The sequence below is a fragment of the Lemur catta genome, chromosome 2, assembly GCF_020740605.2.
Source record: "Lemur catta isolate mLemCat1 chromosome 2, mLemCat1.pri, whole genome shotgun sequence".
NCBI classification, from domain to species: domain Eukaryota; kingdom Metazoa; phylum Chordata; class Mammalia; order Primates; family Lemuridae; genus Lemur; species Lemur catta.
This window is the reverse complement of record NC_059129.1, coordinates 15,431,011-15,458,849: the sequence shown is the minus strand read 5'-3', so window position 1 is coordinate 15,458,849 and position 27,839 is coordinate 15,431,011. Positions and strand designations below refer to the sequence as shown.

At 42.8% G+C, this 27,839-nt stretch overlaps 1 protein-coding gene across 2 annotated transcripts in view; it reads right to left on the bottom strand.

Annotated features, from left to right (window-relative positions):
- PRKCB (protein kinase C beta) overlaps positions 1-27,839 on the bottom strand; it is a 294,889-nt gene that overhangs the window by 92,177 nt on the left and 174,873 nt on the right. For both annotated transcript variants that reach the window (XM_045542806.1, XM_045542805.1), the window contains exons 6-7: positions 2,341-2,497; positions 1,007-1,141 (exon numbers count right to left, since the gene is read on the bottom strand). In XM_045542806.1, the coding sequence (XP_045398762.1) occupies positions 1,007-1,141; positions 2,341-2,497 (292 nt within the window). The remainder of the gene's footprint in view (positions 1-1,006; positions 1,142-2,340; positions 2,498-27,839) is intronic.

Below are 27,839 nucleotides of genomic sequence, written 5' to 3'. Positions count from 1 at the left end.
CCCCTGGCCATAAGCCGAGCTCCAAGAGGGCAAGCCTGACTTATACCTTGATGTGTCTCTAGCGACCAGAAGCCACTAGACACTCAATATATATCTGAAGAAAAGCCCAAGGTAGATAATAGAACAGAGATAGGAAGTTGTAAGATGAACAATGGAAGACATGTGTGTAGTCCAGACAATACATTCTCTTTCTTGTTAAACCAGTTTGATTTTTATTTTCTTTCATTTGTAACTGAAAAAGTCTGAATGAGACAATTCAGAAATGAGACAATTTATCTTAAGAAATAATGGCAGTCCTCATCACCATTCTTCCCAATATTATGTGCCAGGTTGGACTATCTCATCTGATTCCTTTCCGATGACTGTGAAACAGTTCCCAAGGTGGCTTACCCAGCCTCTCTGTTGGTACTTTGAAGGAATTTTTTTTTTTTTGGCCATAAGATGGAAGCAAATTAAAAACTTCAGCACAAAGAGACACTGCAGCTGACCAAGACAATGACTCCCCAGTACATTTCTGGCCAGGCTTGTTGGCCACTCCCAATGAAGAAGCAGCTTCTTCTTATCTGTCAGAATCTGACAGTGGATTGCTCGTATCTTTTGGGTAAACTGTGACAGCCACGTTAGTGCCCATGGGCCCAGTCAAATCGCATAATTGTATAAAGTGTGGCAGATGTAATAAAATAAGGAGTGGAAAGGACTGTGACAAATGGAAAATCCATGTCCTGTCTAAAAGGGGCATTAACTGCTCAACTGTTCTCAATAGCTGCCTTCCAAGCCCCAGATTTTTAACTAACTCTAGGCTCAGATTTTTAATTAATTCTTTTCTTTTTTTAGCATGAGAACCAAATAAAACATGTCTTTGTGAGGATGATGATCCAATCTACCGGCCATCCCTATGGGACTCTGTTTTAGTATTTCACTTTTAGGAGAAAGAGCAAAACATACTCGAGCCCACCTTCAATAGAGCAAGCCGTATTGCAGCTTTCAAAGCAAAATCTTTCCTTACCAGCCATCAACACCAGCTTTCTGCAGCTCGGAAATCCCAAATGACAAAGATCCCATGAAGTCATTCCTGCTGGTCAGATCCCAGTCCCAAATCTCTACTGACAGTCTTCTGTCTTTGTCCGATTCTTTCAGCTGACTGCGAAGAGAGAAAAGAGAAGTCAGTGGAGGTTGCAGTAATTTCTCAGGCAGAAGAAACATACAAGAGGACAAGACCTGGTGGTAGGAACTTTTAAAGATTACAAGCTGCTGCAAGAAACGTATTCAGTTTCCATCCCAGGCCGGCTCTCCAGGGAGTGAGAGCTTTTCCTATGTGACAGACGGTGGCTTACTCAGGCAGAGCCCCAGGCCAGCTCTGATAGGAACTGGTCTAACTATTTTCTGGTGCTCGGGAAATCTTATTGACAGTCCATATAAGAAATGCAGTTATCAATTACATAGCTGGGTGTGTGTGTGTGTGTGTGTGTGTGTGTGTGTGTGTGTGTGTGTGTGTGTGTGGTTGAGGATGAGAAGATGCATGAAGAAAAATCCTACTGGTGCCTCTGTGGGGAAAGTGCCTGTTCTGAGGCCTGATTGGGGCTGGAAGGGAGCCCCGTTTTGCCCCGAGAAAGGGAAGTGGGGATGGGGTACCACAAGCCAGTGGCTAGAAGCATGGCCGGTGAAGTCAGACTGCCCAGAGCCGAAGCCACCCCATCCCAGATCTGCTATGGGACTTTGAGCATATTCCTTAACCCCTACGTGCCCCACAGGTAAACAGGGAACGAAATGAGCCAATAAAGTTAGATCACTTAACACAGTGCTTGTTGCACATAGTGTATCCTTAACAAATCAGCTGTTATAATTAACACCTGATACAGTCCAGATGCATCAAAAAGGGATTCCAAGATTCTTGGAGCCCCGGCCAGGGAAGGTGCTCAGGGGAGGCTGGTGGGGATCACCCAGCAGTCTGAGGGCCCAGCGTCACCCACAAACTCAGCCCTAGAGAGGTTGTCACCCCACTCCATAGGTTATGTCCCCCTGTTTGCCGAGATCCATCATTTCTCCCACAACTCGTCTTCCCCTAGCAACGCGTCACACTGTCTCCTAGCCCACCCACTCCCCCACACCACAGGCATTCTCAACGCTATTAAAAAAAATAGTTCTAATTTTTTCTTGGCTCACATTACCAAAATGCAGATGGAAGAGAAGGGAGGGAAAGTAAGGAATGAGGGAGGGAGGAGCAGGCAGGGAGGGAAGCAGGGAGAGAAGGAAACAGAAGCTAAGAGAGGAGCTCCCTGATCTCTGTGGCCCCTAACCCCCTTCCAGCACCCGTGCTAGGCTGCGATGGTTTCAACTTACAATCTAAATGTCTCATTCCACTCGGGGTTGAGGGAGCACTTGATGGTTTTGGTCTTCTGTTTGCTCTCGCTTTTGGGATCAGGAATCAGTTTCAGTTTTACGTAGGGATCTGACAAGCCATTGGGGTCCATGGGTACAAGGTTTTTAGCATCTCTTACTAAAAAAGAAAAAAAGCAGTTTAGGTGTCAGCGGTGCCCAAAATGTTAAGCACCAACCAACGATGGCTGTAGAAGCTGTGGAAACATCCCTGGCATCATGCTTATTTAATGGGAATTTTAATTTTATCAACATCAATAGCTAAAAAAGCACAGAAAATGAGATGAGCTGATAAGGTGTAAACTCTGCTCTATAATATATTGGTTAAAAATCAATGGCTGACTTTCGTACTGTTCTCCCCATGCCACCCCCAAGATTAACTGTAAGTTTTCCAAGCTTGTTTACTACAAAGTCCACAAGAAAGACTGGGTTCTTAACCATGCAGCATAATGTTTTCAAGGGTCACTACACTATAGCATCTATCTGTACTTCATTCCTTTTTATAGCTGAATAATATTCTATTATATGGATAGCTCATATTTTGTTTATCCATTCACCAGTTGAGCAACATTTGAATTCTTTGCACTTTTTGGTTATGGTGAATAGTGCTGCTATGAAAATTCGTGTACCCAGACACAAAGGGTCACATATTGTATGATTCCATTTACATGAAACATCCAGAACAGGTACATCCGTAGGCACAGAAAGTGGACTATTAGTTGCCAGTGGCTGCGGGGAGGGAGAAATGAGGACCTACTGCTCAGTGAGTACAGCGTTTCCTTTAGGGGTGATGACAATGTCTTGCAACTAGATAGAGTTGATGGTTGCACAACACTGTGCACGTACCATAAATGTCACTGAACTGCACACTTTAAAATGGTTCATGGTTAATTTTATGTTATGTGAATTTTACCTCAATTCAAAAAGAAAAACCTAAAAAAGAAGTAAATAGTTACCCTCTAAACGAAGGTGCACCTATTATTCATGTGTCACCCATAATCAGCACCCAGACAGCCCAGAGAGAGAAGGCTGGAAGAATATCAGCAACATCACAGCTAGACTCCACCCTCAGTCAAGAACACCCTGGCTAAAGGAGGCAGAGAATCAGTAGTGTAGATGCAACTGGCCAGTACAAAGGATGTAGGAGAATAAAACATCAGCCTGGAGAAACAGGAAGAAGTGAATTAGGAGTTGATGCAAAAGCCAGTAACCGGGGATGTTGGTCCTTTGAGACAGGAGTCTACCAAGCTCCTCATTTGCCAGCAAATTAATAAACTCCTCTTTCCTTCTGCAAAAAAAAAAAAAAAAAAGCCAGTAAGGCAGGTAGTCAAGGGAAGGATACTAGAAATGAGAGTTGTACAGCTCCTAAGGATACAGTGCCAACCATCTCACCTATGATAGAAAAATCCCAGGTAATATATTCCGTCCAAATGGAATCAAACTATCTCCTAGAAGTAGAATACATAATGACTCCTACCAGGAATGCAAAGATGGTTTGACCTTAGGAGATCCATTTTTAATATATTCATCATATTTATAGGTCAAAGAAGAAAACCACAAAATCATTGCAGTTATCTAGAAATAGCAGAGAATTTTCTTAACAGGATAAAGTCTATCTGAAATAACAGCACCACAGTTCATGACAAACACAATCCCATTACAGTCAGGAATAAGACAAAGATGCCCATTACCACAGCCGTTATGCAACACTTTTTCTTAGTGCTCCACAAGTCCAATAAAAACAGGAGTTCTATAAATTCAAGATGACAAGACAAACAGATTATAAAAAAGAATATTGGAAAGCAGAGTGTCAAGCACCTGCTCAGTTCCTACAACCTTTGCTTCCACCTGATCATGGTCATCTTCCCCATGGTCACACCCTGGAGCTTATTATCCCAGAAAGTACACCACTTACTCAGTCTTAGCTTCAGGTACCCCACTGTCTTACACTATTTCCTTTTTTTCCCATTTATTAACTCCATTTCCCTACGTAAGTCTTCCTCCACCAATCAGTCCATTGTACCCAATACACTCTCTCGATCTCTCCACTGCCTCTTTTACTCCATTCACCCCCAGCTTAGATTTTACGGTGCATTATACTCTCACCCTTGAAAACAACCTCAAGTGCCTTGCCCCTTTTTTTCCCCATTTTATTTACCTGGCAAAACCCCAGCCTTACTTAAATTCAAATATCTTCCCTTTATTTTCCTATACCCAAGCAGTTGACTATTGCTGAAAAAAACTAGGACTGATTTGCCTAAAATCATATAGCTAATAAAGTGTTGTGACTGAATAACTGAGATGGGAAAAGAATTAGGAGGGCTACCAGGATGCAAGCTGTAACTTATTCTGCACTGACATTTTTCTGCATGTCCGCAATACGGCACTTTCTTCCAATTATCCACAGGCTGAATTCACCCTCCATCTCAGCTTGCAAGTTGCACTTCATTCTTGCACCAAAAGCAATAATTTTTTTCCTCTTTGGCCTTGATCAGTTAAGTTCAACAAGCAAGTCCCTGCTCTGTGTTAAGTGTTCTGCTAGACACTGATGACACAAGGAGCAAAATAAGATGTTGATCCTGTCCCCAAGGAGTGTATAAAAAATGTATCAAAAGTATAGTTGATTTCTAATGAGACAGGAGCCAGGCTGTACAGTGTCATGGATACAAGGCTACAAGATGCCAGGATAAGATAGCAGTTATGTCACATATTTGAACCTCAATTTCTTGATCAATAAAATGGACTATTACAAGGGTAAAATTAGATAAAGAATATACATATTTATTATATACATGTTATATACATATACCTGTTAGCTAGTAATATATTACTGGTATTTCATTATTATTATTATTATTATTCACATTCAGTGCCCTCTTTCACCACATTTACCCATTTTTATTATGAAGACTTAACCATTTCCCAAATGGACCTATGTCAAACAGAACCACTTGTATTTTTCTCCTTGAGAAAAATGCATTCAACCTTTCCACTTGAAGACTTCCAGAAAAGTGCTTCTTAAACCTTAGTGTACATGAGATTCACTCAGAGGGCTTGTGAGACACACATTCTTAGCCCTCCCCCGCCGCCAGCACACACACATAGATTCTGATTTCGTAAGTCTGGAGTCAGACCTACTCATTTGCTTTTCTAACACATTCCCGTGTGAAGCTGATACTGCCAGTTCATAGGACACACATTGTCACGTTGCTCTAGAGAATGACAATTTCTTAAGATACCCGTGTATTTTCCCCATAGGATACAATCTCCAACTGTTACTTTCTCTTGTCTCTTAAGCCTTCCAAGAAAAATGGCATGTGCCAGTTTTTAGGCTGAGATCTTGGAATGACACATCTATCACATAGTGAGCTGCATAAACACACGATCTGAGACATCCCAAAGTGCCAGAAACTTGTATGTCTGGTTGATTAGCAACACATGTGCAAGTGGAAACAGCTCATCCTCCTTCTCTCTGATAATCCCCTCCACCCTCCCATCTTATGAACTGGCACCACAAGGATGGTCATTAGGGAAAAAAGTCTTCTATTGTCAGCTTAGAAGTTCACAGCTCTTTCACACTGTTCTTTGCAGGACAAGAGTGTGTATTCTGAAACTGTCAATCTCTAGATTAATAGTTTAAGAATGACCTTTCCTTGGGCATCTACCAGAACCAAATATTCCTCATTGAAGCATGACTCCACCTGCCCTTTTGAGACTATCCTTTTACCAAAGGGCCCAAAAAATTCTATGGAAAGGAATGAACTGGAATTGACTCTGGGTCTGCTGGCATTCACATCCTCAAGAGCTCTGGCTACTAAAACCACTCTATCATGAGCAGTTGACAGTAGCTTCAGGCTAAGATCCAAAGGGCTGTCCCTCCTGAAGCTTGTCAAAGTCATGTTTCCCAGAAGCAAGAGAGCCGCATATGTATCAAGGAAGCAAATCTCTCTAGACCACACTTGGCGAGACCGACTTTGATTTTTCTTGATAAATGTTTCTTTACTATCTTTGTTGAAATCCAGCCAGCCCAGATGGCACAAAATGCTTCACACCAAGCAGAAATAGCAAACTTCCCCTCTGGTGGAAGTTTGCTAAATGTACAAGAGTGTCCTGGTCCAGAGAACATTGCTTTGCCTTGGACATGGAGCTGGACAGGGGGAAAGTCTGGCTGTTTCTATCAAAGGGTCTTCATTGCAAACATGGCCTCTGCATTCTGGCGAACGTTACCTAAGACAGTGCTAAACCCATACAACGATAGCATGAACATTAACTATCTTCCTAAGAATTGTTCTTCACTAAGAACTTTCCTAATTTGTTTTTTTCTTTCCAAGAACATACAATAATCAGCTGGAAAACTCTGAATAATTGTGCTGCTTTCATGCCTTGATGCATTGTGTGAATCAGGAACATACCTGTATTAACTCCTTTTTTTTTTTTTTTTTTTTTTTTTTTGAGCTAGGGTCTTGCTCTGTCTTCCAGGCTAGAGTGCAGTGGCATCATCATAGCTCACTGCAACCTCCAACTCCTGGGCTCAAGCCATCCTCTGGGCTCAAGCCATCCTCCTGCCTCAGCCTCCTGAGTAGCTGGGACTACAGGTACATACCACCATGCCCAGCTAATATTTTTATTTTTTGTAGAGACAAGGTCTCCCTATGTTGCTTAGGCTGGTCTCGAACTCCTGGACTCAAGCAATCCTCCCACCTCGGCCTCTCAAAGTGCTAGGATTACAGCAGGAACCACTGCACTCAGCCCTATTGACTCCTTTTGAAGGACCTTTTCTCAACATCGTAAGCCCTCATTTGTTCTCCCTGGGTGTAATTGAACAGTAATTCAAAGCAACATCCATTAAAATTTAGTTTGAGGATCTGTGCAATGACAAAAGTAGGAAGTAGCCAGAGTATACATCGATGGAGGAAGGAGGAAGGAAAATAATTTATGGCATACGCATACTGTGAAGTACTAGGCCCATGACGATAATACTGGGCGATCTATATGCACTAACACACTGAAAAAAGCAAGAGGAAGAGAGAAGGTTGCAATATAAAGCCTCTGTGTTTAAGAAAAAGGTATGAGGACGTTAGCAGATCAATATTACAATAGCATTGGGTCACTGTTACATTTCCGCATTTGGATAATTATACTGTGCATATGTAAGAGAATGTCCTTGTTCTTGGGAGATACAAACAAAAGTATTTAGGGATAAATGGAAACAATGATCCCAACTTAACTCTCAGATGGATCTGAAAAAAATATGTACATAGATAAGAATATTTAATAGGGAGAATGGTAAACCAAATGAGATGAAATATAAACAATTAGTAAATCAGATAGAGTATAGAGAAGTTACTTGTACTATTCTTGCCAGTTTTCTGTAATTCTGAGATTATATCAAAATAAAAAATTTAAATAAAAAGGCCCTCCAAGTCTTCAAAAAAAGGGACAATAAAATATATTTCTACAAGGTCATATATGAATGTAAATATACAGAAAAGAGTCTGGAAGGATATACCCGAAATTGATTTAAACTAACAGTCACATCTCAGGAAGAGGTATAAGAAGCTGGTTTGGGGGCTGTTCACTTTCTCCATCATATTCTAAATTTCTAACAAAGAGAATGTACTCATGTATTAACTGTGTCATTAAAACTTAATAAAAAAATTCAGTTGTGCATCAGTGGCTTCTAAGAATCCATTTTCCTGGCCCTCAGGGACCATCCTGTTTCCCCAAAGACTGTATGGAGCAACTGGATCTACGGAGTGATGTTTAAAAACTCTGGGTTTGAATGAGCTCCACAGTGACTAACACGCAGAGCAAGGAAGACCTCACTGAGACCAGCTGGGCACCCTCAGCACCTGTCCTAGGATCAAACAAGGGTTGAAGGGAGAGACACTAAACAGGTGAAAAATTTCAGAGCCATCAACCTATTTTTGCTGTCCTGTCCTTCCCCCTCCTCTGTTCCAGTCACCTCCTGGTGGCTGATGGTTCTCCTGGGCCTTTGGTTAACCTCACTGCCCTGCCACCGTGCTTAAGTTGAAAGCTTCTGTAGCCCTTTGCTCTACAATCTGGAAAAGTGTCCCTTCGATTCCTTCTACCTATTACTTCTCCTAGCCCCGGGGGTTTCTAACTCCAAGGTTCTCTGATGCTGTGGCTGTTGCGAGCCCCGTAATCCCCAGCAATCCCCTTCCCAGTCCTCATGACTGGCCAAGCTCTGCAGCCTCGTCTGATAGGCTCTGATTACAAAGCCAGCAAACCCGGGGTCTCTGGGCAGCCCACATGCAGCATCTAAGTCATCCCAGGCACGTCAGGGCCCCAAAGGCTCCTAGAACAGCTGGCTTCCCGTCACTGCTGGCAGGGGTACAGTTATCACACATCTAATTATCTGTGTTGAGACAGACTTCCAGCTGGGACTGTCACGGTACCTGTCGAGAAGAGAGCCTGTCAAGCCACAGCAAGTGAAACGATCATGCGGAGTTAGTGCTGATGAATCAGGGACTAAATGAACAATGGCTGGACTTGGGAGTCAGGCAGACGTGGGTTTGAATCCCACCTCTTGGCCATGACTCTCACTAACTGGGTGATCTTAGTCGCAAAGACTTTTCAGCCTCAGTTTCCCTGTGTTTAAAATGTTCACAAAACCACAGACAACTCAAAGGGGCCGTGGGATAACAGGTAGGGTGACCCTCCATCCCTGTTTGCCTGGCACAACCTCAGTTACACCTGTTGTCCTTTTACTCTCAAAAGAGTCCAAGTTTTGACAATAAATTATATGATCGCCCTAATCATAGAGGATAATTGATTTCCTTTCTCTTTTCAGAGAATTTAGACCAAATTATATAACAATCAGGATAAATTTCAGGGCTAAAAGAGTATCCATCCAATGTGATTCTCACACAAATGAATCTTGGAGGAGGTCACATGAGAATGACAGACAACCTAAAGCCAAATGTGATAAATCCATCCCTCCTTCCTATGAAGCATCCGTTCCAATCTGGGTGCCCGGAGTGTCACCTGCCTGGCATCTCTTCTGAACTCCCCAGTCATCTTTTCTTTTAAACATACCCAGATTGTTGCCATCCAATGATCTTTTATCCTTTTGCTTCTCTGCTCCCTTACTGTTTCTATGCATATTTACTGTTTCTATGCATTTTAATTTATTTTATTGTTTTAAATTACTTTTTAGTCTATAACATGATATCCTTCTTGCTTCTGCCTTCCTCTTATCCAGCTCCTTTTTCATCTCAGACTGGATTGCCTTTTCCTCTCTCTCTCCCTCTCTCTTTCTGTGTGTATGTGTGTGTCTTTTACCTGTTAGCTTTCTGCCTATAGCATTTTATTTTATTTATTGTTTAATCAGCATGCAATAAAGTTGACCTTTTTTGGTGTATAGTCCTGTGAATTTTAACACATATATAGATTCATGTAACCACCACAAAATCAGGACACAGAACGGCTCCATTACCTCAGAAAAATCCCTCTCACTTCTTCTCTGTAGTCATACCCTCCACTTACCCTTAGCTCCTGGCAACCACTGATTTATTCCCCATCAATATAGTTTTATCTTTTCAAGAATCGTATATAAGTGGAATCATACAGTATGAGACCTTTGAGACTGGTTTCTCTCACTCAGCACAATGCCTTCGAGAGTCATCCAAGTTGTGCTAATTCATTTTCATTGTTGCGTAGTATTCCATTGCATGGATGTACCACTGTCTGTCCACTCACCTGCTGAAAGACATTTGAGTGGTCTCCAGTTGTGTGGTGATTACAAATAGAGCTGGTATAAATATTCATAAGTTTTTGTGTAAAGATAAACTTTTATTTCTCTAAGGTAAATAATTAGGAGTGGAATTATTGAGTCATATGGTAGGTGTATGTTTAACTTTATAAGAAACTGCCAAACTGTTTTCCAGAGTGGCTATACCATTTTGCATTCCCACCAATGATGAACAAGAGTTCAGTTTTATCAAATGCATTTCCTGCATTAATTGATTTGTTCACTGGTTTTTGGTTTTTTTTTTTTTAGAATATTAATATGGTAGATTACATTGGTTGGTTTTGATTACTGAACCAACCTTGCATTCTCAGGATAAAACTCACTTGGTTGGGGTATACTATTCTTTTTATATATTGCTGGATTTGATTTGCTAATATTTTGCTGAAGATTTTTGTATTTATGCTTGTAAAGGTTATTTGCTTATAGTTTTCTTGTACATTTTTTTTTTTGAGACACAGGTATTACTATGTTGCTCAAGTTGCTGTTCAATGGCTACTCACAGGGACAATCATAGCTCACTGCAGCCTCAAACTCCTAGGCTCAAATGATCCTCCTGCTTCAGCCTCCCCAGTAGCTGAGGCTACAGGTATACAGCATATCTGGTTTCTTGTACTGTTTTTGTCTGGTTTTGGTATCAGGGTAATAACCAGCCTCGAATGTTCCCTCCTCTGACTTTTTACAAAAACTGGTGTTATTTCTTATTTAAGTGTTTGGTAGAATCCACCAATGTAAATTTCATTTTAAGAACTTCTTTATCTGGATTCCACAAAGTTTGATGTGTTGTATTTTCAATTTCTTTCTGTTCAAAATATTTTCTATTTTCCCTTGAGACTTCCTCTTTGAACTGAACTATGGATTTAGAAGTTTATATTTTAATTTCCATATTTTCCAAAAAGCTCTAATCCCATGATTTTAACTTCTACCTAGATACTGACAACTCCCACCCACACCTCTTTACTGAGTTTCAGAACCATATGTACAACTGTCTACTGGATATCTTGCACTGAGCATCCCATAGGTATGCCAAATCCAACATGTCCAAAAACACTCATTATCTTTCTGCACCCTTTCTTTTTTTTTTTTGAGACAGAGTCTCACTCTGTTGCCCTGGCTAGAGTGCTGTGGCATCAGCCTAGCTCACAGCAACCTCAAACTCCTGGGCTTAAGCAATTCTTCTGTTTCAGCCTCCCGAGTAGCTGGGACTACAGGCATGGGCCACCATGCCCGGCTAATTTTTTTCCATATATATTTTTAGCTGTCCAAATCATTTCTTTCTATTTTTAGTAGTGACGGGGTCTCGCTCTTGCTCAGGCTGGTCTCGAACTCCTGACCTCGAGTGATCCACCCTCCTCGGCCTCCCAGAGTGCTAGGATTACAGGCGTGAGCCACCGCGCCCAGCCCGCACCCTTTCTTTCAATGTCGATCTTAGTGAGTGTTTAACCATCCACCCAGCTGTCCAAGTGAGAATCTGGAAATCACCCTTGTCTCCTCCCCTTGGTGCAATCTACGACCATGTACTCTTTGTTCTACTTCTTTATCATTTTGTGTACCCGGGCCCTTCTTGCTACCCATACTGCTACCATCTTAACAATAATAATTGTGACATAGGGCTACTGTGATTATCAAGTTATATTTGAAGCCTGGTATTATGCATGGCGGGTGATGAGTGATTCATACACAGCAGCTACTCATATGGTTTTTGCTTGGATACTCATTTTTCCTCTGCTGGTGGAATTAATATCCTCCTAGCTGGTTTCTTGCCTCGAGCCTTACACAGCCCTTCCTTCACTCCCCACCAAAGCAACCTTTCAGAAACTCAAATCCCATCATATACTCTCCAAACAAAAACCTTTCATAGTTTTAGAAAATCTATTAATAATATAATTCACTATAAAACTAGGTCAAAGTAGAAAAACTATATAATTATCTCAAAAATGACCCAAAAAAGACAACTGACAAACAACTCAATAATCATTGCTTATTTTAACACTTGGAAAAGCAGGAATAGATGTTTGTTTTCCTTGACATAATAAATACACCAGTGGCCTTCATGATGCTTACTGGTACAACTCTAGAGGCATATCTAGTAAGACCACAATCGAATTAAGAATGCCCGCCATCACCACCATAATTTAACAGTGTTCCGGAAGTACCAACCAATGCAATTACATAAAAGAAAAGTATAAGAGGCTTAAATTTTTGAAAAGAGGACACAAAATTAGCTAGTATTGTCTGAACTGTATCTTAGAGAAATTCTTCAAAGGTTCTGGCATGTAACTGATATCATTTTTCTGGTTTGTAACCCGGATCATTTTTTTCCATTTCTAATCTCTTAGTCATTTCATTGGGAATTTGGAAGGAGACGCTAAATATATGGTCTTGGTTGAGCATGAATTACTTTTTTAATTAGGAAAAAAATGTTACTCCAAATCTGAGAGAAAGAAATCATTGTGTGATGGGAAGCCAATCTTGAGCACATTATCCTTAACATACTGGACTTGGATACAATTCAAATGCCCCAAGATTCAGTCCAGCTGATTCCCCTGAGATCGAAGCCTTGGCCTCACTGCCAGAACCATGCAGCCTTTGTGCTCAGTAACTGGGCTCTCCTTGGGACCAGAAACTTGGAAATTTGGCCAGTTTTATAACCCACTAAACCCATTAATGTCGACTATTTTCTGCAGCGGTTTTCCTGGTCATTCAGGATCCTACAATTCCCAGGGCTGCTCCACACCTACTCTGACTCCACACGACCACAACCCCCGCAGGTCCAGAGGCCAATTCCCTTCACGGGGAGGATCTGGGTGAGTCCCCACTTTGAGGTCTCACCAGCCCCAGTCTCTTAATACCTGGCACTCCCCGGTGTTGTGGGCACTGTCACCACTGGGTTCCTCCAGGGACACAACACTTGCTACTTTGTGCAGAGCAGAGCATTTAGGGCTCAAGGCAGATGGAGGAGGAGCTCTTCAGCCCAGCTTGGAAAAACAAGATTAAACCCTCCACCCATGAACATCTGTTCCCCTCAGGTTGGCCCTGAGGGTCTTTCCTTATGCCTAGGACAGATGGTTTAGGAGTAAGGCATCCCATAAATTAGCTTTATTTCTTGTCTGGAGACCACCTCATGCCTTAAGTCGAGTGAAAACAAGGACAGACGAGGTTTACCGCTTCCTCACTCACATCCTGAGGACAGGAACCACGATGGAGAGCCCGTGGGGCCCCACCCTTGTCTGGGGGCTGAGTAAATGTAGCATGAAACACAAGGCAGCAGCACTCAACCCCTCCACTGCAGCGGCTGCCTGACATGGCTTTGGGCGCTGCTTTGCAATGTGATTATTTCTAAAGATGTGACATAAATACTAACATGGGGTCCCTGGAGCTGCAGAGTTGCTACTTGGCAGCTTAATTTGGACATTCAATCAAAACTGTCTGTCCACGGCTTTGCAAAACCCAAGCAGCAAGGGCCAGAAGCCCTGCAATCTGCTCAGTGAGAACGCTAAGTGATGGGTTTAATTTCCAGAGGCTTGGGACAAAAGCCTCCCCAGCTCTGAGGAAGGCAGGCTTACCTCCCTTCTCTAGAGAAACAGTACATATTTTCTCATATCTTCAATGGGCTCCCGGCTTTGATAGAAGAGCCCTATCTACATTAACCACATCACTGAATCATGGAATTCGAAGGATTTTTAAAAACGGATAGCCATATTCCGACACCATGTTCCCCAGGCAGTCAGAGGAAAGGGCTATCATTTGAGGATAAGTTTTCTGTTTCTTCTACTGTCATTCAGGGGTTGTGGGGGAAGAAAACATCTGTTAGAAGAAGTCCCAGCAGAGGAATGTCTCCTTCTTATGTACTGTGAAACATCCTCAGTGGCACAGAAGCACTAAAAGAAAGAGGATTTTTCTGCTGGACCCATTTATCCTGCATGAATAGATGGATAGATGGATGGATGAATGGGTTGCGTGGGTGGATGGGGTGGATGCATGGATGGATGGATGGGTTGGGTGGAATGGTAGATGGATGGATGGATGGGTTGAGTCGATGCATGGATGAATGGATGGATGGGTGGGTGGATGGGTTGAGTGAATGCATGGATGAATGGATGGATGGATGGGTTGAGTGGATGCATGGATGGATGGATGGGTTGGGTTGATGCATGGATGGATGGATGGATGGATGGATGGATGGATGGATGGGTTGAGTGGAAGCATGGATGAATGGATGAATGGATGGATGGGCTGGGTGGATGAATGATTAAAGTGATGGGTCTTAAACAGCATGAAGGAAACTGGCATCTTTCCCACTTTCTTTTTGCTATAATTTTACCATACTATCCATATCTCAAGGCACCTACTGAATCCTCCCCACCTCCCCCTATTTTTTTACCACTGTGTACGTACACACACACACACACACACACATACACACATTATGTGCAAGATACTTCTAAATGGCGCAGCCCTGGCACTAGCTAACCAGTACTAACGCCATCCTCAGCACTGGAACAGGGTCCTGGCAGCCCCTGATATGATGAGTGTTAACTTTAGTTGCTGGGCTGTGGGGAGGTGCAGGGAGGATCCCAGGAGAGCAGGGAGACAGTGGGAAGAGCCACCTCAGGAGGGTCACAGCTGTTTGCCAGCTGGTACAGAAGTACTGCCAGAGTGTTCCAGAAGAATGTCTAACTGCACTCAGACCCTGCTGCAAATCAGTTGACTATCTGTGGAAGAGATGCACAGCTGAGATGGGGAGGGTTCTAGCACAGCCTGATATTCTGAACATTCCAGGGACTCTGTCCACCAGCAGATGCTGTACTCCGGCTCACCGAGAGCAAGCCCTGTGCTGTTTCTTTCTGCAGCTCAAAGGAGTTAAAAGCACCCTTGTGGCAGGGTAACACGTTCAGGTTTTAAGCACCACTTCACACTTCATTGAATTCTGTCATTTGTACCCTGAGGCCCTTCCCCCCAGACCCTGCCGCTAGACGTGAGTCATCCACCGCCTTAGGGAGAAAGTTGTCAAGGTAGGACTGAAGAACAAAGGCAGCAAATTCCTGACTCTTCAGTTGGGAAAGCCTCCATCTCCACTTCCCCCCGTCAGACCTCCAAAGCCGAGATCCAGGAGAGAGTGTAAGAAGCAGATAATCCCTTTTTTCTCTCCGTGGTTTCTCCCTCTGCTCTCCACACTCTGAGTTGCCCCACCTCTCCCCTCCTTCAGCCAGGAACACCAACTCCTGTGGATGTCCTCCCAGGAGGCAGAAGCCCAGGAATGTCCCCAGCCTGCCAGTCCTGGGGACACACTGAGTCCAAACCCCAAATGGGCTTAGCTGGCGCACATAATAAATAACACACACACACACACACACACACACACACACACACACAAACACACACGCTCAAAACAGCCATCCTTTCCCTCACATCACGGACAGGGAGGTGCTATTCAGGGAGTGGTGCTCAAAGGGAGGTCCCCAGACCAGTGGCATCTGCTATCACCCAGAAACTTGTTAAAAATGCCTATTCTCAGGCCCCACCCAGACCTCCTGGATCAAGGATGGAGCCCAGCAATCTGTATTTGAACATACCTTCCAGATTATTCTGATGCCTACTCAGGTGTGAGAACCACAGCTTTGGAGAACCAGTGTCATCCAATAGAACTTTCTAAAATAACGGCAACGTTTGCTGCCCAATACAGTAGCCACTAGCCACGTGTGGCTATGGAGTGCTTGGAAGAGGGCTTAGTGTGTCAGGAGAACTGAGTCGTTCATTTCATTTAATTTTCATTCATTTGAATGTAAATAGCCTGTGTTGCACAGAGCGGCTCAGACCGCTGCTGCGGCAGCCTCCTGGCAGATCCCCTGCTTCACCCTCTCCCCCTTCCAGGTCAGCCTACGAGCTGCAGATCCATTAATCTTCCAGGACGCAGACTTTATCATGTCATTCCTACTCTCAAAACATCCTCAGTGACTCACCAGTGCCTACTGATTTTTAAGTCCACATTCTTTTTGTTCTTTTTTAGAAAGCCAAAAATGATTGATTCTAAAATATGATAGAAAAAAGATTAAATAATAATAGTTCATGGTGAATGAGCTCTTACTCTATGAGCTAAGCCCTGTTCTAAGGGCCGTACATGTATTATCTCATTTAATCCTTACAAGAACATTATGCTGTGAATTTTACTGTTTCCCCATTTTACTGATGTGGAAACTGAGAGCTGAGGAGGTCGAATGACTTGCCCGAGGTCACACAGCCGGTAGCGATAGAGCAGGATTTGAACCCAGGCTGTCTGGCTACAAAGACTACACTTTTAACCATGATATCACACCACCTTGGAAAACCTATCTGGGTCAGATTATTTTTCCCTCTGAGTGTGCCTCTTATTTAATCCATAACTAGGGTCCTATGTTCCATGTCAGCAGCTTCGAGGTCTGTCTTAAACACATCACTTGCTCTTCTGTAGTGAAAAAGCAAAAGCTACCATCAGATGTCTTAGACTCCTTCAGGGAAAGATCAACATATTTATCCCCAAAATAGCATTTTTCCATCTCAAGAGGTACATCGGGCACATTTTAGGTAAAGTCAGCGCATCATTTGTGGAGGTGTAAAAAACATGATTGGAGTCGGGGGGAATATTGAACTTTAGACCAAGATAGGTGGGATCCAAACGGGTGGGCAATGGGAGCCCATCTAGGTCGGGAGAGGCTCGTACAGTGAAAAGCATTCTAATCCTCACCTCCACAGCAGGGCTGAGGGTCAACATACTTAGCAAGCAGTTTACCCATCAGAATGGACACAGCTAAAGCCCTGGAGCAGATGGGAGGGCTCCTACTGGACTTGACATTAACCTTTTCATTACCAGATCACATCCGAGGGCTTTTGGAGGAGCTAACAAGGCCAGGAGACAGAGGGAACTTGGAGTATTGATTATTTGCCAACTGGCATAGAAGTATGTTGAAGTTTTGACAGTCGTCCCTGATCAAGATGACTGAGCACTGCGTAGATAGATACTTCTTGACAGTAAAACCTACTTGGGGTACTGAATAGTTTCATTTATATACAATCTTAAAAAGAGAGGGTTAAGCTGGGCACAGTGGCTCACATCTGTAATCCTAGCACTTTGGGAGGCTGAGATGGGAGGATTGCTTGAGGCCAGGAGTTCGAGACCAGCCTGAGCAAGAGTGAGACCACATCTCTACAAAAAATACAAAAATCAGCTGGACACGGTGGCACACGCCTATAGTCCCAGCTACTCAGGAGGCTGAGGCAAGCGGATCACCTGAGCCCAGGAGTTTGAGGTTGCAGTGAGCTATGATGACACCATGGCACTCCAGCCTGGGCAACAGAGCGAGACTCTGTCTCAAAAAAAAAAAAAAAAAGAGAGAGAGAGAGTTAAAAGTTTAAAGAAAACAGGCTGACAGTTGCCAGGGGCTGTAGGGAGAGGGGAATGGGGAGTAACTGCATAATGGGTATGGGGTTTTATTTTGTAGTGATGGAAAGTTTTTGTAAGTAAATAGAGGTAGTGGCTGCACAGCATTGTGAATATTTTAAATGCCACTGAACTGTTCACTTTAAAATGGTCAACTTTATGTTATGTGACTTTCACCTCAATAAATTAAAAAAAGAGAGAGAGGGAGGTAAGCTTGATCCAAATTGCAATCAGCCCATGAGCTAGCAGCACCTTCGTGATATTTCACCTCAATAAATAAAAAAAAGAGAGAGAGAGAGAGAGAGGAGTTAAGCTTGATCCAAATTGCAATCAGCCCATGAGCTAGCAGCACCTTCGTGATGATAATAACACCCTCTCTGAGATCCTGGAGCAGGGCCCAAAGATGCTATGGTCCCTGTAGAAGGCGTCCATTGTGATAATTAGCTCCATGGAGACTTGGCCACGGTCACTGCAATGCAACACCCCTTCTGTCCCCACCATAACTTCCAGCCTTCCCTACAACTGCCTCCTTACATGTATCCCAAACTCCAGCCATGCTTGGCTGCTTGTTGCTCCCTACAAGTTCCCGCCTCCATAACAGGAGACAGACAGAATCTCATGTCCGGGACTATGTCCCAGTGCTACTGCCCGAGAGATTAGTGCAGAGTGGACAAGCCAGGCAGATACTCACTCTCTTTACTGCACTAGAACCTGTACCCAAAATCACAAGTAGAACCATCGGCCCTGTTGAGTTGTGCTAGACCAAAGTTGTCAACTCTGGATGCACATTAGAACTGGTGGAAATTGGGCAGGCTCCTCTTTCTCCCTTTCCCCTCGTCCTGTTTGCTTTCATGGCCACTCAGAGAGAGTAGTGTGTCCCACGTAGGAGATAAGCTCAGGCTCCTCTTACTGCACCAGCTATGTGGAGTTCCGAGAGGTCCGAATGCAGACTGAGCCTCAAACAGAAACCCAAGAGAGAGGATTTCAGGGTGTATCAGGATGATGAAGTCGTTAAGCTCCTCTCCCATCTCCAAAAGCCCCACCTGCTCTCTGGCTAATGCTCATCAACCAAAAGTATCATCCAAGTCCTTATTCCTGACCCATATCCTCAGCCCTGGAGTGAGAGGAGCTTTGAGCTCTCCTAAGGTCACAGTGTGCACTGTCCTCTGCCCAGAGGGTTCCCTTCTTCGGCCCTTTGCTGAAAGCCCATTTATCCTTCCTGGTAGACCTCTAGCGCCACCTCTCCCCTAAAGCCTTTGACTTCCTCGGACCCACCACAGGATCTGTTCCTTTCTTATATTCAGTAGCACAGTATACTTTAGGGATCTGTTGCTTGCTTTACTTGTTCTATTATATTTAATAGAGCTCCTTAAGGGAAGGGACTGTGACTTTCTAATATTTCTAGGAGAAGCCTTGTGCAGTGGCTAAGAGCTTGGCCTCAGACAGACCTGGGTTTGAGTCAGAGTGATGCCACTTTCCAGCTGTGTGACCTTGGAAAGTTACTTAACCTCTCTGAGCTTCAGCTTCCTCATCTGAAATATGAGAATAGCAATAGCGTTACCTCATAGGGTTGGTTGTTGGGTAGGAGCTATAATGCATGCTATTATATGCATTAGAATGACTACAACCTATTATACATTCAGCAACTCCTAGTTATTATCATTACTATGTCCTATTAAGTACCTAGGACCCTATTTTGTACGTATTGTATAAATGCTCAATTTAATAAACATTAAATGTTTATTACATGTCACTAAATTCCTGGTTGCCTACAAGATTAAAAGCTTCATGAGAGCAGTCTGTTACTACAGTGGCCACTTTGTATTCCTAGCACTGGTGCAGCATCCAGCACATAGTAGGTGGTCAATAAATGTTTGAGGAATGAGTTGATAAATGGACGAATGACATGGTCTCCTCTCTCCATGCCCTAGAGCCACTGCAGAACCCCAATACCTGCAAGGAATGACGCCTCGCCTCTGGGACCCCGGGACACCTTGTTCCTGGCACAGAATTTATAACACTTTATGAGGATTATCCATTTACTTGTTATAGTGACAGTAGTGACTGCATAGCCCAGCACAGTGGGAGGCACATGCTGAAGGGAGGAATGAATGACCACGAATCACATCATCCTAGGGGTATCCTTTGGGACTGGAGAGAAAGAATCCTAAGACCTCAAGCCCAGAAAGAATTTATAGGTTCTGTGATTTGTTCTCACCTCTGATGACATGATGACAATGACAATGACAGGGATGACAAATTTTGTTGAGCACATGCTATGTGCCAAGCACTGTTTTAAGCCCTTCATACACGCCACGGCGACGCTCGTCCCCAGTGTGCAGCCTCCGCTCAGCCACACTTTTCCACCTCTCTCTGGGAGACACGAATCCAGCCGTTGAAAAAAGTCAGTCAGTATCCTGACATTTAAAAACAGGCTGTTCTGAGGCCATCTGCTCCGTCTGCCCCAGGACATGGGGACTGGACCACACTGACCTCTAGCACAGCACTTCCCGCATTTCAAGCCTCCTTATCTGGTCTAAAGCCACTTTCTTCACCAAATTAGCAAAGTGTGAGGTGAGGAGCTCAGGCATTAAAGCCAGAGACCCTGGGTTTTAGTATCAGCTTGACCGTCAAGCAGCTGTGTGCCCTAAAAGTTACCCAACTTCGCAGTAACTCAGCCTCCTTGACTAAAAAAATGGGGCTAATGATAAGGATGGTGTCTCATAAGGATGTTGTAATAATTAAATGAGTTAACAGAATATCTGGCATATAGTAAACATTTAATATGTCCTATGTTGTTATTACAGGCTATTATTTTGTATCAACATCCCCATAATGTTCCAGCAGAATACTTAGTGACCTTTAACTTCACTTTGGGGAGTGAACATTCTTCACTCTATCACTGATGCTCTCACCATCCCTCTTTTAAAAAAAAAAAATTCTTTTCACTTAGTTGCAGATGTAACAGAATCCAAAGCAAATATTACCTTAGATCCTATCCCCAAATTAAATAAATGCTTTAACTTACACATTCACCTTCTGGTCTTTATCCACAGTAACACTGAAATTTTACATAATTATAAAGCTATAAATCTATTTTATATTTTATATTTTCACTTAGCATCACACCTCTTGGGGCTATGATAAAGTAGCTTATAGAAGCTTAACACTCCCACTGAGAACAACCATAAAAGCCAGAAAAACAAGTGAAAAATATTTTTCAAGGAATTGGAAGTTTGAAGAAATTGGAACCGAGACGAGTCCAACATTCTGTGTGTCATTTTTTTCCTTTGGGGCATAAACCAATTGTCAGCCCAGGGCAAGAGACTAAGAAGCTAGACAGAGGGCAGCTGCTAAGAGGCAGAGAAGCCAAGAGAACCTGAGATGGCTCTTAGGGAAGAAGAGCTTCCAGGGAAAGCAGGACTGGTGGGGCCAAGAGCACAGATCTTGGGAAGAACAAACAAGTGAACTCAACACTAGACATTGATTTTTCCTTTGAGGCTTTGCCAATTCAACTGCACAGGTTGAGACACAAAACAGAAATCAGCTGAAAAATTTTTATCAGTCTCATGATGCCAGAGAAATAAAAATTGGAGTTTAGGACCCCGTAATGAGGAGGGTCCTAGCAAGTCTTCAGCTTCACAGTGGGAAGCCTGTAGTGGGCTACACGGTAAGGGAGGAATGAACCAGAATTACAACAAACCTTACAAAGACCTAAACCAGCACTGAGTGAACCCAGTCACTGCCAGTAGGGCGAATCCTCTCTGGAGGACAATAATATCATTCAAAAGGTTCCAAACATACCGAGAAATAGGACCAGAAGAAAAGACAGACAATAGAACAAATCCACAGGTGACTCAGGCACTGGAATTATCAGATATGAACTTTAAAATAACTATGATTAAGAGGTTTTAAGAAAAGGTGGGGGCGATGACAATATGGAGAATTCTACCAGAGAACTTTAAGTTGTAAAAAAAGAAATAAATGAAAACTTTAGAATTAAAAATACAATAATTCCCAAACTGAGGGACATTCTACAAAATACCTGACCCGTACTTCTCAAAAACTAAGGCCATGAAAAATAAGGAAAGACTGAGAAATTGTCATAAACCAGAGGAGAATAAGGAGACATGATGATGAAATGTAACTGGGTACCCTGGATGAGATCCTGGAATACATAAAGGACATCAGTGAAAAAAACAGAGTCTGGAGTTTAGTTAACCACCAAGTACTAATTAATGTTCACTTCCTAGTTTTGACAAATGTTCCTTAGTAATGTAAGGTGTTAACGATAGGGGAAACTGGGTGAAGGGTATATGGAAAGTCTGTATGCTCTTTGTGACTTTTCTCTAAATCTAAAACTATTCTAAAATAAAATGTTTATTAAAAATACAATAATTAAAATTAAGAAGTCAATACCTGGGCTTAGCAGCAGATTGGAAGCAGTTGGAAAGCAAATTAGTGAGCTCTAAAAAAGGTCATTGAGAACAATCAGACTAAAGCGCAGAAAATAAAAAAGATGAAAGTATAGAAGGGTGACAGAGGAGACAGAAGGACACAGTGAAAAGGTCTAACATATGTATAATCAAAGCCCAGGATAAAAAGGAGAGAAAGAATGGAACAGAGAATGGACAAGAATTTTCCAATACTAATGAGGGACGTTAAGCTAAAGAATCAAGAAGTATACAAAGAACAAACAGGATAAATACACACACACACACACTCTCTCTCCCTCTCTCTTTTTTAGGAACATCATAGTCAAACTGTTGAAAATCAAAGATAAAGAGAAAATCTAAAAGTCAGCTAGATTTAAAAAAAAGATACATTACCTTTAAAGGAGCAATAAGAAGACTTATAGAATAACAAAAATGATTGAAGAAGAACAGTGGGATAATACCTTTATAGTGCTAAAAGAAAATACAGACCAGTTTTAAATTCCATACCCAGCAAAAATAGCCCTCAAAAGTGAATACAAAATACAGATATTTTTAATGTATTTCCAGCAAGCCTAAACTAAATACTAAAGGGAGTTCTTTAGACAGAAAGAAAATTATTCCAGATGGAAATGTAAAAATGTACAAAGGAATGAAGAACAACAGAAAGGGTAAATCTATTAGTAAATCTAAATGAATGTGGATTGTACAAAGCAATAATAACAATGTATAGTTTAAATGTAAAATTATAATGTGTAAGATAGGATGCGGTGAATAAAATTAAAATGTTTAAGAACTGAGGATTATTTTGAAAGTGATAAAAGTACTAATTTATTGGATTCCAAAAAGTCAGATGCATGCTGAAATCTCTAAAGTCAATATAAAAATAATAAAAACAATACATGACTAATTAGTTAATAGAAAAGGACATGAAATAATAAAATATCCTTGAGTGATTCCAAAAAGGCAAAAGAACAAGGAAAGAGAATGTAAACACATGAGACAAACAGAAAATAAATAGGAGGATCATAGATAAAAACTCAATTATATCAGCAATTGCATTGAATATAAATGTTCTAAGTACTCAAATTAAAAATCAAATATTGTCAGCTTGGATTAAAAATTATACTATGCTTATAAGAGACACACTGTAAATATAAGGATACAGAAACATTGAAAGTGAAAGGGGGAAAATAAATATACACACCATAAAACATTAACCAAAATAAAACTGGTATCTTTATGTCAGACAAAGTGGGCTTTAAGGCAAGAAGCATTATTTGAGATAAAGAGATACATTTCAAAATGATAAAATGGTCAATCCACCAAGAAGATATAACAATTATAATTTATAATAATAACACTGCTTCAAAATATTTAAAGCAAAAATTGAGAAAACTAAAAGGAAAAAATTCAAAATCATAATAGGACACTCAAACACAACTCTTTCAGTAACAGAACAAGCAAGCAAAATAATAAAAAATACATAGAAAATGTGAACAACACAATTCAAAAATGTGTCCAGTTTATACATGTGCATGCAACAATTGCAGAATATATATTCTTTATAAGTACACATGGAATAGCTACCAAAATTTCAAATGAATGAAATTATATATGTTTTCAGACCATGGTGGAAGTAAACTAGAAATCAATAACAAAGAGATAACTTGAATATTTGAAAATTAAACATACGCATTTGAATAAACCACAGGAAAAAGAAGAAATCATAATGGAAATTCAAAAATATTCAAAACTTGTGAGAGTCAGCCAAAGCTGTGCTTAAAGGAAAATGTGTAGCCTTAATGTATATATTAGGAAAGAAGATAGGCTGAAAATCAATGATCTAAGTATCTATTTCAAAAATTAGAAAAAGAACAGCAAATTAAATCCATGTGCACTTTCCCATTTTGCTACAGGTTTCTTTATCAAGTTCCCCCTTCCTCCACTCCTTTTCCACTCTACCTTTCTCCTCCTCCTCCACTCCTAGCTAAGAAGGGTGGCAACCTGGTGTTTACCCTTCCCCACCCTTCTCCTCTCTGAGACAATCACCTGGAAACAAATGGATTGGGAGGGTTATTCTACAAAATTGGAATCACACTATATGCCGTTGCTCTGCTAAATGCTTATCCCACCTAACAATACACCTTGTATATTTCTCCATGTCAGTTTAGAACTAAATCATTCTTTTTAAACTGCAAATTATACCACAGCGTGGACTACAGTGTATTCAGCCATTCATTCCTCTGATAACAGGCATTCAGAAGACTATTAGCTTTCTGCTACCACAAACAATGATGCTGTAAATATCCTTGTATATCCTCCTCAGAATTCCCTGAACAGAGCCTACACTATCAGAAATCTCACACTCCAGTGCTAAAGTTCTCAAACATTCTTCCTGCCACAACAGCATTCAGGGAGGTTACACACTCCTTTTCACGGGCATACCCAGCAAGATACTTGGTTCCCCAAAGTACATGCTGCAAACTCCATTCTTTCTCCCCTTTTAAGAAAACAGAATCCACTGAAAGAGTATCAGAACAGGCACAAGTAGAAAACAGAATTTAACTCAAATGGATCAAGAGACTTTATTTAAGGGACTACTCACAAATGTGAGGACCAGGTTAAAGAACTCAACTGTGGGTGGTGAGACCCCCAGACCAGCAACACTGAGATGTCACAGCCACTCCTGGGCCAGAAGAGGAGAAGAGAGGAAACAGTGTAACCAGAGCCCAGTGAAATCTGGAGCTGCAGAGAAGGGACCTTCCGACACTGCCAAGACACACGGCCAAGAGCAGAGGGATTGACTGGGAAAGAAATGCCCCATCTTCTCTCTCCTACAATCCTACAGTCCCTTGCCAGTGCCTCTTACTGCATGAACTCAACCAGAAGCTAAAAAGCAAGAGAGCCCAGGGGATGTGCTCCAGAGGGCTCAGCCTCCTGAGGCACAGAGAAGAGCAGAGAGTGGATGGCAATGGGGGTGAGGGTGAAGGATGCAAGCAGAGAACAACCAGCACAGCAGGTAAGTGTGAACCCTAATTGGCAAACGAAGGGTATCATTCCAGGGATGAGGGAGGGGCCAGTAATGTTATAGTCCCCATAAATAGCTGTCCTCCTGGCTGCCAGAGTGGTGGAGGGAATGAAGTAAGGGAAGATAGAATGTGGCTGCACAGGGTGAACTCACCCACAATGGGTTGGTTACACAGTAGGTTCTTGGCTTGCTGTGTGGCATCAGGCCAGTCGCTCAACCTCTCTGATTCTCAGTTTATCAGCTGTAAAATGAGACTACTTGGAATCTTCCTTGCCTATGTGTCCTTCTTTATGGTTGAGAATGCAAAAGGCCAATGAAAGAATGAAAGTCTTTTTCTCTATTTCCTGCATCTGGGCTTTGTCCTGGGACATTAGCCAACATGATTCAAACAGAATCCTAAAAAGTGCCTGGGAATTAGGACTTGAATTGAATCACTCTCACTTACTGCTCTTGAGATGCCTATGACCATAGTCATGTGAGCAAGCTAGGGCCAGCCTGCTGGATGGTAGGAAGCAACGGCCAAGACATCCCTGTCACTCCAGCTTCCGTTGAGCCAACCACCAGACATGGCACTGACGACATCGCAGACCACCTAGCCCTAGACAAGCCAGCCCAGATCATAAGAACCACCCAGCAAACCCACAAAATTGAGGGGGGAAAAAAATGTGTTGTTTTAAGTCCACTACATTTTGAGTGACTTGTTACACAGCAAACACTTACTGATACAATTAGTCACGAGATACAAGCAATACATTTCCTCACTAATAACGATCCAGCAGTGGGTTGGGATACCAGCAGTGCAAGCCATGGGCAATGCTACAGAGGGTGCCCCAGTGATGTGCCCCATGAAGCTGTCCCAAGTGAGCTTTCTCAACAGTGTGAGTGTTTTCAAAGTCCAGTACGCCCCAAGTTCTTTTTACAGAGGGGATAGAGAGAGATACAAGAGACACAATCTAAATGTTTGGATTGTTTTGTCCCTCTAGGCTTCCTTTTCTTTTCTTTTTCTTTTTTAACAAATTGCCCAGTGTAAAGAGTTCTTTTCTATTTTCCCTCCCGGGAAGTTATTTATTTTTATGGGCTTCTTTTGGGAAATAAAAATCAATTTTGGAATGCAAGTGATACATTTTACTCTCCCAATAATGAAAGCTAGAAAATTAAAGGCCCCAAGGAACAACCTCTCTGTACTAAAATGATGTAGAATGCAGCCCAAATGTTCTTGTGTGAACGTTTTATAAATCGTGCCCACTGTTTGCTGATGGAACCCTGGAAATAGCTCAAGGAAGACACAGCCACTGCTAGGGATGGCTTCACGCTGGGTGGGCCCCCGGGGGCTCACCTGCCCAGGGAAAGGCACGTCCAGGTAACCTGCTCTGTAATTCACAACTCTGAAAAGCTGTACATACCAGGGCACGCCTGTGTGAGTATCTAGGAAACCTGTTCATTAGCTTATTCAATAATTAATGGTCACCTTTTATGTGCCTGGTCCTGGTGGTACAACAAGAAAGATACAGTTGGTGGCTTCGAAAAGCTTGCAGTTTAGAGGAGACACAGACATTAAACAAGGTGCCTTCACTGGGTTCCCTGAAAACACTCTGATATGGAGGTTTGCTGGAGGTTTGCATACACGAGGCTTATCAGGGAGTAGCTTTGGGAACACGTGCTGCAAGGAACGGGGGATGTGGGATGGAACCGAGGGAGGGTGGGACTGCAATGCACTTGCCACAGAGGCCTCCCCGGGCCCACCCTGTCCCCAGCTGAGGCAGGGGATGAGCCTTTATACCCAACCCCCACCAGCAACCAACCATGGGGTGTGGGCCGCCCCTGGGAGGGGCGTAACCTTGGGCACTGCAGCTCCCTCAGGGCCAACCCCAGGGAAATACTAAACCTGCGAGTGGCCAAGCTTGGGGCAGAAGTGCTTCAGTCTTGAAAGGGGGATGCGGGCTGCGCACTACAGTATCCACCACGCCAGGAATCATTACAATCATTACAGGGTGAAATGTGCTGTGAATGAGGAACTTCAGAGCTCAGAGCTGGCCGCGGGGGTGGGGGACGGGGCGAGGGGGAGGAACCTAACCTAGACTAAGGACTGGCAGGTCTCTGGGGTCTTCTCCCAATGGTACATACAAAGGAGCTCGGTAAGAGTTCACTAAAACCTCACCACACCCTAGGTGCCGTGAAGACCCTGATAAACTTTCTCGTTTCTTCCTTGCCATGACTCTGTGAGGGACGTGCTACCCTCTCCACTCGGCAGATGCAGATGCCGAGACTCAGAGGGCTCACCTGACTTGCCCAAAGTCTCACGGCTGGCATGTGGCAGAGCTGGGATTTGAACACCTGTCTGCCTGACGACAAAGCCCACTGCCCCTTCTGCGTACTTCCTCACTTCCCCCTTTCCATGCACCGGGAGCCCCTCCGCCACTGTCCTTCCTTCCATCCACACTACAAACCTGCTCACACTCCTCTCAGCGACAACCTTCTCCCAAGCTGTCCCCCAAGCCCCTTTTTTGCACAACCCAAATTCTCTTAAGAGCTATCTACACTTCTCTTTCCACATCCCTTCTCCCCTCCCCTCTTTAACATCCAGCATCCTGACTCTGAATTCCCGTTATGCTACTGAAAGAGCACTCGTCCAAATCCCTATGTTAAACGGCCAAATCTGGTGACTTTGTCCCAATTCTTAGCCTGGTCTCTACCACTGCAGCCAGCAGCATCGAACATGTTGGCCATGTCCACTTTCTTGAACTCTCTTTTCCCCTGGCTTCTGTGACCCTTTCCTTGTCTAGTTCCCCCTTCACCTTCCAGGAGCACTGC